The 11,328-nt window shown below is 46.9% G+C and overlaps 1 protein-coding gene across 7 annotated transcripts in view; it reads right to left on the bottom strand.

Annotated features, from left to right (window-relative positions):
* Positions 1-217: 217 nt before the first annotated feature.
* WNT5A (Wnt family member 5A) overlaps positions 218-11,328 on the bottom strand; it is a 34,408-nt gene continuing 23,297 nt past the window's right edge. For all 7 annotated transcript variants that reach the window (XM_025456224.3, XM_025456225.3, XM_025456226.3 and 4 more), the window contains 2 exons: positions 8,569-8,861; positions 218-5,077 (listed from right to left, as the gene is read on the bottom strand). In XM_025456224.3, coding sequence (XP_025312009.1) covers positions 4,619-5,077; positions 8,569-8,861 — 752 coding nt within the window. In that variant the 3' untranslated portion in view covers positions 218-4,618. The remainder of the gene's footprint in view (positions 5,078-8,568; positions 8,862-11,328) is intronic.

Here is an 11,328-nt window from a genome sequence, read left to right as displayed (position 1 = left end):
CAGAATGAATAAGAACTCAAGGTGAGCATCCGGCAAAAGAAAAATGAGCATTAGATACAAATTAAACCCTCAAAATTCAACCAAAATAGTCACGCATATGCATGAAACGTGAATTTCTTTTTCTGGATGCCCTAAGCCATCATTGTACTCTGTGCCCACATCCAACTTTGATGGCCATGAACACCATCTCTGCTAAACACACACATGACTGCGCCAATTTCATAAAATGATTTTAATAGAAAAGTACAAGGTATGAACAAAAATAAATAATCTTTATCTCATTTCTAGCCCAGCAAATTGTACACTGCATATAAAACTGATCTAAGCGGCAATTTTCCTCATTTCTTTTCTGCTTTTGAAATACTGAGACAGCATTTTAATGAAATCTTCTAAATTCAAATTGATAACATTTTTTTGCTTTAAAAAAAATCATACCAACCTTTAATCATTCTACATCCATTTTTTTCCAGTTGGCTAACAAGATGTTTCACTAAAATAAATTATCCAATCATCAGGTTTAAGTGTAAAGTTTGTGCAAACAGGTAAATCAGAAGATTCATTTCCTAAGTTTTAATTCCTACATTGCCAAATGTTTCCTGTATTAAAAACTTATTTTATCATCTTTCAAAACATGGCATCTGGTTTTCCCCATTCCATAGAGACAGGGGAGACTAAAGAATACTTTTTTAAAAAAATAAATATTTTAAAAGTATACTTTACAGTGATAATGCGGTATCTTAGACCTATGCCTTGGTGCATATTTGCATTATATATATGCTTCAAGTTAGAAGTACCTTTTCTATCTGTCTCTATTTATATTATGCACCACTCAGTCTTTGGGGACCGTTTTTGCTAATGACCTTTTGGAGTCAGCCAGTACCAGTCTCTCATTTGGAGAACTCATCCTGCTAGAGCGTCATTTTTTATAATTCCAGTGGCTTCAATAATGCTTTACAAAAACAAATTGAAAATTGGTACAGGCAAAATCATACGTGAAAAGGGTTTGGGGAGGCTACTAAAACATATCCAGTGCCAGTCTCAGGAGGTCAGCAGCTCGAAGAACTGAACAGATAAATCGGACTAAAACCTAAAACAGTCTTCCTTTTTTACTTGAGCCCATAATTACTATTTTGAACATGGCTCTGTTTGCCGCTGCCTATATATAAATTTTTTGTTAATTTTCCTGTATTGGGAAGATCTTGAATGCACTCCAGGATGAGAAGGAAAAATATGCTGACGCTCCTAAATGAAGTATATGTTTTTGCAATAAAGAACACTGGTCAATATACAACTGAGGAAAAACTGAAACAGATGTGAGTCCTAGAACCACAAGCGTTTGAATTTGCCCAGAAATGCTATTTTAAACACTCTATATGTTGGTCTACTGTTTTTTTGTGGAATAATGCATTCTTGGCATCCTTAAAAGGTTTCAATATGTTACAAGGTTATCCGGAAAGAAAAAAGCAAAGGGCTAACGTATCAATCTGGGCTGTGCGGCGCTGGCCAGATTTCGGTGTACATTTTCAGAAAGCACAAGAACTCATATTAATTGCACTTAACACAACGAACCTTTTAGTTTCCAATGAGTTTCATTCTCTCCAGACTGAGGCTTGCTTTTCATAGAAGTACTTTCAAAGGGGCATAGAGACAATACGTCCATAGTAACTTCAAACAGAGAGGTGCAACAGATGCAGTGGTAAACACAAATAGACTTTTGGACTAAAATACTGGTCATGGATAAAAGCATGTGCCTTTTCAGTTCTTCTCGGAGATGTTACAACAGCAACACGCTCTAAAACAATTAAGTTACATGCATAATGCTAAAAGAATGTGAGCAATCCTATAACCAGCTTTAAGCCATCTGCTTGATTTTTTTTTTTTTTTTTGAGGAACATATATAGGAAAGAGAATTCCCCTTTTGTTCCGTTACATATAGAAATCTTTTGAAGCTTCCAAAGTTTGGTTTTGGTAAAACTCTCTACTCTTCTGTTATTCTGACGTGTAGTCACTCTAAACTATCCCTCATGGTTTCTCAAAAAACCTCCACATGAAGTATCTGAAGGACAATTGAAACCACTTACCAATATACAAGTAACGTTTTATTTTATATTCTATCTTCCATTTGGCATAAGCCTTTCAATGTTTGTTTTTTAAACCAGTGAAATATACAAATCACGCAAGACAAGAAATATGTACATTAAAAGTACAGAATAAGGCCATAGAAGATATACATAATATCTGAATGACAAGTAGAATATCTTACATTAAATAGTTTCTTTTAAAAACTAGGATTGTTAAACTCAACTCTCTTCATAAACATGAATCACTAAAAAGGAACAAAATCTGGTTTAGCAAATAAAAAAAATTACTTCATGGTTTTTGTATAATAAAAACCAAAAAAGTGACATTTTAAACTAATTAGTGCTTTTTAATTTCAAGATCTTCTGCTTGCAATGCACTGCAACTGAGAGGACGTGAATATCTTCGTGCAATAAATTAAAGAGCCACAGGTGGCAGAGGTGATCATGAAGGCCACCGAGCCTAGGAGGGTTGCAGGAGATATGTATCTTTCCAAACTTTTAAAACAGCGTAAGTCTGAGATAAGAACACGTTTGATGGCACTTTTAGGAAAGAGGTGTCCTTTGCTTTAAAAAAAAAAAAAAAATTTTTATAAACTATGTATGTCGTGAGCTCCATTTTCCTCACAGACTCAATACTGGTACTAGCAGATCTAAGAGGCACTGGTTTCCACTCTACAAAATGAACCAAGGAAATGGAAATGTTGACAATGTTTCTGAGTTCTGAATCTCTCTTCATTCCTATGTCTATGACAAATGAGTAATGCCCTTTCTGGAAAGCGTACAGAAACGGAGGTTAGAGAAAAGGGGGTGGCGCAGGGATGATAAAAGAAATCTTCAAACCAACATGCATTATCAGTTAAGACCTTCCAGATTCCTCGGAAAAAACAAGTCTGCTTCGTGATGCTCCTAGTGTGATCGCATCGGGGCCACAGCCCAAGCTCAACCTGGAAACCTTTTGGAAAAAATCCCAATTGGGTTGCAATGAAGGACAACAATGCTCTAGACCAAGAAATAACCCCAGGGTAAACTACAGATCACTGGCTGCGCTGAGATATAATTATATTTATATTTATATATAGATGTGTGTATATATATATATGTTATGTACAAAAGACTTTGAGATATCAGGCACCATTAAACCACATCCCCCCCCTTATAAATGCAACTGTTCAAGTACACTAGGAACAGTCTTAGGGTATACCTGCAGTATAATAGGAAAAGCTGGAGTGGATAGTCTACACACAGGATCACGAGAATGAAACGCTGCAACACCTCTGGGAACTCTGTTAGCCGTGTAATGTCATTAAAACATTTAAAACTACTGCTCCTCAAAATAAAAGTTTTAGGGGGAAAAAAAATCCCTAAGTAGCAAACTGTTTCCCAAGTGGAGCTTGTAATGATTCATTTCCTGTCCCACAATCAAAGGGGACCCAGTGGAGCTGCCGTTTGGCAACGTGGCCAGCATCACATCGCAGCAAAGGCAAGGAGGAATCAGAGAGGACTTGGGGGCGAGGGGGAGGGCCGATTTCACTTTTCTCCCCTCACACAGGGCTTCTGCTCTGATGCAGCGGCCGACCTGCACGCAGTTACTTTGTTGTCTGGGCTGAGGATCTGTGAACGGAATTCGCTTATTATTTTCATCATTATCATTTATTAACCAAGCATCCCTAAGAAAATTACAGTATATTTTTCTTTTTCTGTTCAAGCCAACCTCCCCGCCTCTCTGCAAACAAAAAAAGTCTAGTACCCGGAATCATTTGGGGATCCTTTTCCAATCTGATCACCTAATTCCTGTAACAGAATCAAATCGGTATCTTGATAAAGGCATTTTTAAGGTTGTTTTTACCTTCCGGGGCTTTCCTCCCTGTTCCCCAAGTTTTCAGTAGCTACTAGTACAGGACCATCTGCAGGTAAAACATTTGATGAAAATGACACAAATGACCTATCTTCGAGGGATGTGAGATTCTCGCTGTTATTTTTTAAATTACCATTTTGAAAATGTTTCGGGCTGGCAGCCCCTAGGGAAGGATGGGGTGGGGTCTCATTTTTCTGTTTGTTTCTCAAGATCTCTCGACTTTCCCCAGAGCATTTACAATTCATTTTGGTCACAGAAGCTGAATCATGCATAGATTTGTACCACCCCCTTCCAGCTGGATGCTACCTGTCCTGTATTTGACCCCGCAGTTGAGAAAAAGAAAGCATATTTCCTTTCCCTTCTAGATGTGCACACAGGGTACATGTAATCCCCCCTCATCCTACACCATCCAAAGAAGTCTTGTCTTACCTTTTCAAAGATGCACAAAATAAATATTTGTCTTGGTTCCCACCCACCCCCATTATTGCCAAATAATAATTATAATATTAATAATAAACCACAGAGTTCTTAGATGGGAACAGAAAAAAAAATGGTTCCGGTTGCAATTCTCAGGGGAAAATAAAACAATATTAAAAAAAAAAAAAACCAGAATCACTGTACTTTCTATAAATAAGTGGGTCCTGGGAGCGGGGCTGGGTGACAGGCGGGCGGCGGGCGCCCACTATTTGCACACGAACTGGTCCACGATCTCCGTGCACTTCTTGCACTTGACGTAGCAGCACCAGTGGAACTTGCAGTGGCAGCGCTCCGTCTGCACGGTCTTGAACTGGTCGTAGCCGCGGCCGCAGCACATGAGCTCGCAGCCGTCCATGCCCTCGGACGTCTTGTTGCACAGGCGGCCCTGCGTGCCCAGCGAGCCGGTGCTCTCGTTGCGCACGCAGTAGTCGGGGCTGGGGTCGATGTAGACCAGGTCCTGCGTGGTGGGCGAGTTGAAGCGGCTGTTGACCTGCACCAGCTTGCCCCGGCTGTTGAGCCGCATGGCCGCTGCGCTGTCGTACTTCTCCTTCAGGGCGTCGCCCACCTTGCGGAAGTCGGCCAGCTGCAGCCAGCACGTCTTGAGGCTACACGAGCCCGACACCCCGTGGCACTTGCAGGCCACGTCGGCCAGGTTGTACACCGTCTGTGGGGAGATGGGACAGTCAGCGGACGCGCCATCGGGGCAGGAGCCAGGGCCCAGGCGGTGGCAGGTTACCAAAGCTCCGCTCCACCTTCCCCGTGGAGCCGAGGTCACCCGGCCCCGCCAGGGCCTGGCCTATACCCTGTGCCACCAGAAGGTGCTGTCGCCTTCTCTACAGAGTCTACAAAAATAAACAGGCTCTGGGCCCCTCACTCTTACACTCCGTCGGGCTAAACAACCCGCTTTCTTAAATGGGAACAGGAGACCACTCTGGTTGCTGCTGCTTTTCCAAGAAAATGTTACAGCAACTAATTTAGACATCCTGAATGCTCACCCCATAGATTACTCACAATTCTCTCCTCCATCACCTGGATTAATCCCCTCAGCCAGCCTCTGGGAGAAGTGCTAGCTAGTGTGTGCCCATTTCACAGAGAAGAAAAGTGAGGCCTATACAGAGTTGACTTACTTACCCAGCCACTGGAAGGTAGGGGTGCCACGATTTGAACCCAGGCAACTGGGCTGCAAGCTCATGCTCAGTCACCTGCCCGTGGGCACCCAGCTGGTTGGTAAGTGGGAGGGTGGAGAGGGTGTCCAGCCCAAGTGGGATCAGGGTTCCAATATTAATCAGTTATTACTGCTGTGTGCCAGGCACTGCCATCAGAGCCTTGATACTATTTACCTCCTTGAATCCTCCTAAATAACACCATAATGGATTAGATGATGCCATAGTGGCACAGAGAGGAAAACTGGCCTGCAAAGGCCACACAACTAGAATGTGGGGAAACCAGGCCTGGATCTCAGGTGCTCTCACTCCTACTTCCTGCACAGTCCCCAACTCTACTCCCCGCTGCCTAGATGAGAGCATCTGCACAGGAGCTAGGCTGATAGCGTGCTGTCCTAACTGTGCCCCTGAATTCCGGCAACGGGCCTTACTTCTCAGAGCCTCCTCTATCTGTGAAGGGGAACTGTAATGTAATGGCTGCCAACCTCACAATATTGTTAAAAGGATAAAATTAGGGGATAAAAGGAAAGTGCTTGGCATAGGGCATGCAATCAATGAATCTGCTCTTTCTCCAAGGTGATGAGCCCACGGCATCTGGGTGCCGATCCTGGGCTCTCACCAGGTCACCCTGGCCTCCCAGCTGCAGTGCCCACTGGCCTGACCTCATGGCACTGTGCCCAGCAGCCTGGGAGGTGGTGGCCGCCTATTTATAGTCCCCACTGCCCACAGTTCCTGTGCTGGTCACCCTCCAGAGTCGGCGTAGTGCTGGCATGCTGCAGAGGGCCTCTCAGGACCCTGGAGCCTGGAGTGATCTAGAAGGCTCCTTCCATCCTGAACACCACACCAAATAGCCACCTTTGTCCTCTAAAGATTCATAAGGGGCTTTTTTTTTTTTTTTTTTCAAAAGTGTGGGGGGCACAATGTACTCCCTTGGCATAAAGAGTTTCAGGCACTCAGCTAATGTGCAGAAGGGTTTTGCAAATGTATTTAACCTTTGCTCCCCTTTGAGGAAAATAAAAAGCTAATGCCCCAAGGCGATTCTAATAGGATTTCCTGGCACAGTGTCCCGATTTCGTCCTCTCCACCCCCACTGTCCTGGAGAAAAACTATCTTCTACATGTAACCTCATCTGTCAGAATCCAAGCTCAGCTCACTGCTCAAATAATAAAACCTACAAAAAGAGCTCACTCACTTTTCAAAAATGTAGATGTTAAACGAAATTCTGATAATATTAAAGGTGCTTTTCCAACTCTCCAAAACCCCCGTTCTCTACTTGGAAATCCCTTGACTGTCTCTCCTTGGTTGCCAGGCCCCAGATCATTTCTCCTCATGAGAGGAGTCAAAGAAATCCCCTACATGGATGAAAGTACCCAACATGGGCACAGTGGGGCCCAGAAGAGCCAACCACATCTCTGTCCTGGAGGCACTTCTGGTCTAAGGCACTGGGCACACTGTATGCACAGAGTAATGTGATGTGTCCCCTGTGAGGACAGGGCCAAGCTTTATGGGCTCCCACAGAGCGTGGGGCTGACATGCCCATTATGTGGCCTTGGTCAGCTGCCACGGGGAGAGACAGCAATGGGAGGCTTGAGAAAGGAGAGGCCACGCTCCCTCTGGAGCAATAATCTGACCCCTCAGGCCACCAGGGGCAAAAAAATCTGCCCAGTTTAGTCCTTCCCCAACACCTCCAACGTTTACCATCAATGTGAGAAGCTGGGCTAGCCGGAATCGTCTAGATCATCTTCGACTTCTCTGTTCCCTAACTTCTGCATGTCTCACAATTCAGTTAGGATTTATCAAGCACTTACTACAGGCTGACACTAAACTCCACCCTTGGACTGAACTATTCTTATTTTACTGGTGAGAGATGGTCAAGCACTGGCAACTCTGTCTGGATCCACCTCCTCTATGATCCCAGTCAGTCCTCCTATAACTCGGAGTGATAGTTAATGCCATGGCCATCCAACAGATGTGGAAACGTAGAAACTGAGGCTCACACCTAGAAAGGCACAGAATTGGATCTTAACTTAGATTTCTTTCATTCCAAAGCTGATAGCCCTTTACCTTTGAGCTGTGACGCATGAGTTTAATAAAAACGTGCCTGGGCCTGTATCTCAATCCATCAATTTTCCTCCATGGCCATGAAGCAGTTCTCTAGGGCCTCAGTTTCCCAAGCTTTAAAAATGAGGGTGTGTGGTTAGAGGGTTCTAAGGCTCCTCCCAGTCCTCTATATTTTACTCTGTGATTATCTTCCCTTTTCCTCACCCCAAAATACAGAAGAGTGAAATCTCTGACCAGAAAGTTCCTGGCACCTACCTTGGGTTCTGTGAAAAAATAATGACCCTGGTTTTCAATGCTGCCAAAGTTAAGAAAAGTTTCACCCCTTCATTTTAAAGCAGCCATAAAGTGCCATGTGTTTAACCGCAGGGAAAAAAAGGGTCTTTTTAACTATTGTGGAGAAGCTTCCCACCAGGGGAAGGAAAGAGTGGCCCCAGAAGGCTGGTGACCAGGCTTGCGAAGCTGGGCTCTCTGGGCCCTTCTGAGTGACCCTCTCTTCTGTCCAGAGCCACCCTCGATCGGCCTTGATGGGCAGACCTATAAAATTGCTGTCGTTTTCCTAGAGAAGCGCCTTAAACAAAACAAAACCCTCAGGCCTGCTCTCTAATGCCAGGGGAGGAGGCAAGGAGGAACCAAGCGAGGGGGTCGGAGAGTCCGGGGAAGGCCGGGTCCCCCCACTGGGCACCCCCCGGGGTAGGGAGCTCCGTCGCCCCAGGGGAAGCGCAGCCACACACACGTCCCAGGGGGGAGGGCGACCTTTATGCACATCTTTGTCTCTGAGCTGAGCTGCCCAGTTGCACTGGGGACTAAGGACAGGGGCCCAGAAAGCTCCTTGTCAGGCAGCATCAGGCGCACCTTCGCGGGCGGGGCGGCGCGGGACCCCCCCCCAACCCCCGGCCGCAGGTGCCCCCGGGCCGCAGGTGCCCCGACTCACCCTGCGGCCGGCCTCGTTGTTGTGCAGGTTCATGAGGATGCGCGCGCTCTCGTACGAGCCCTTGGCGTGGATGCGCTCCCGCTCGCGCGCGTCCACGAACTCCTTGGCGAAGCGGTAGCCGTAGTCGATGTTGTCCCCGCAGCCGCCCCACAGCCAGTCCCGCGGCAGGTCCTTGGGGCGCGCGGCCCGGCTGCAGCCGCAGGTGGAGAGCTCGCCCTCGCGGCACGCGCGGCTCATGGCGTTCACCACCCCCGCGGCGCTCACCGCGTACGTGAAGGCCGTCTCGCGGCTGCCTGCGGGCGGGACGCGGGGTCACCGGGCGCCCGCCCCGCCCCGCCCCGCCCCGCCCCGCCCGCCCCCGGCAGGTGCGCGGCGCCCGGGACCCCTGGCGTCTCCACTCTGACCCCGAGGAGCCAGAGCCCCGCGCGGGCGAGCGCCAGCCTGGCTTTGCCTCCAGCTCCTCCAAAGTCCTGGAAACTTCCTTCCCAAAACTGCGCATGAAAGAAGCCATTGAGGGCGAACAGAATGTGGGGAGACTTCCTGACACTGATTTGAACGTTTGGGGTCATTCTGAGTTAGCTCGGGCAGGGCCGCAGAAGTGGCCAGGCCTGGAGTCTCAGGCCAGGGCGGGGACCTGGGGCCTGGCTCCCCCTGCTCCATCACCACGCAGGGCCAGGCCCCTGACCTCCCCTTTCTAATCTTTTTTTTTTTCTTTTAGTTTTTTTTTTAAGATTTTTATTTATTTATTTATTACAGACAGAGAGCGAGAAAGACAGAGAGACAGAGACACAGGCAGAGGGAGGAGCAGCAGTCTCCATGCTGGGAGCCTGCTGTGGGACTCCATCCCCGGACTCCAGGATCACGCCCTGGGCTGAAGGCGGCGCCCTGTTCCTGGGGTATCAGAGCGAAGCTTGGCCTCTTCTTACATCCCAAGTTGCTTTGGCCTGATACTTATTCAGGAAGATGGCAGTGGACTTGTAAAGCAGCCTGCTGCCTTAGAGGCTACTTCTGCAACCCAGCCACCCACCTGCCCCCCTCGCAGAGCCTCTGCCTCAAACTGTTAGAATCAATCGCAAGCAGGAAGAAAGCACAATCTAAGGGGAAAAGAAGAGTCTTCTCCTTCCCCAAACTTGTAATGTCTACTTCCTGTAGTCCCATTTGTCAGAGGGAAAATGGAGGCCATCATAGTCTACTTTAACTTTCACGCGTACTTGGAGACACTTCTATGGGTAACAAGAAGCCACTTGATAAAAATGTAGTGGTGCCAGAGAGAAAGGGTTAACCGCCCCCCCCTACCTGGGGTGGGCTGAAGCTGGGCCTGAGGGGTATGCTGGGGCACAGGGGCCTCACTTTCTTCAACTATAAAAATAAGACTATTGAACTAGATGTCCAGGAGGGAGAAAAAGGCCGCTTTTAGTGCTGAAATCCCTATATCAGAAGTTTCTCCAACCCTTAAAGAGCTTGCTGACCATCTTTTTTTTTAGCGGGGGAGGGAGGGGGTGGTCCAGCAGAAGAACAGCTGACAACAGGACTCAGCCCCAACTAAAAAGGTCAGCCTGAGGATGCCTATGCCAATTCCAGAATCCAGCAGGCTGCCCTTCCTGGGACTTGAGCTCTATACTTCAATCCACAGACATTTGTGATTCCTCCTTCCAGGAACGGTGAAGGTTCCCAGTTACCACAGACCTACCCTCCCACAATTTAAAAAATGAATGATTTGAGGAGCGTGCTGGTGGTTGGCAGGAAGATCCAGAGAGTTCCTAAGGGGTCTTCTATCTAGCTAGCTCAAATTAGAGAGGCAGAGCCCATCAGAGAGTGGAGAGAAATGAGGTGAGCAGAAAGATTCTAAAGGGAGTTATTTGAGGATCAACACTGATAGGACAGAAAATGTGGTCCTGGATGGGAGACTTGTAGAATAAGGCAGTAGCGAGAGGAAAACAGATAAACCATCCTCTGGAGCTAGAAGAACCTAAGGCACTGTCCTGTGAGTAGATCGTGCATAAAAGGGCTTTTATACAAAACCCAATAATGCGTTTTTTTTTTTTTTTCCTAATGAGTCTACCTTGAGCATTTCCTTTTTTACCCTGGAACACAAACCTGGTGGAAATCTCTTAAGCCACTTTGTCACTGCAGAGAAAACGTCAGTTTGAAAAGTGCTCTTTGGCGAGTAGCCTGTGGACACAACCATGCTGTATGGAATACTGCTGGTTCAGTTAGGTTTCCTTCCTGCGAAATCTACATCTATTTGGATCCTCACACCCCTTAAAAATGGAGCCTTTCTTATATATCTTTTCACAGTGTGGAGACAAAGAAGGGACGTAGACAAAAGCTGGAGGAAAGGTTAGCGTGATGAAAAATGAGAAGTTTCCAAAATGAAGAGTGGGCCCTTCACCAGCCAATTGTGTACAGTGCCTCCCAGGCAACTGGCACCCTAGAAAAAATGAGTTAAAGAGGGATGGAAGTGGCAGCCTGAGTTTCTCAGACACTGGCCCCATCACAGGGTCAGATTCTCACGGGCACAAACTGCGCTCGGGTCCCTGGCATACTAAGTGCTCTGGAGTGGGCGTTAGCGCCCGTGTGCATAAGGGCACGCATGCACGCACGCATACACACACACACCCCTTTAAGCATCAAAGGTGTTTTAAATTTTCCCTTAGCTCCTTCTCTTCAAACAGACTCTTAAATAGAAAACTGAAAGCCAAGTAAATTTCCCACTGTTGGGGTTGGGTCTATGTTTCCCTTCCACAAAACTCTACTCTG

This window comes from Canis lupus, chromosome 20 (genome assembly GCF_003254725.2).
Source record: "Canis lupus dingo isolate Sandy chromosome 20, ASM325472v2, whole genome shotgun sequence".
Classification (NCBI taxonomy): domain Eukaryota; kingdom Metazoa; phylum Chordata; class Mammalia; order Carnivora; family Canidae; genus Canis; species Canis lupus.
This window is presented reverse-complemented; position numbering and strand designations above follow the sequence as displayed.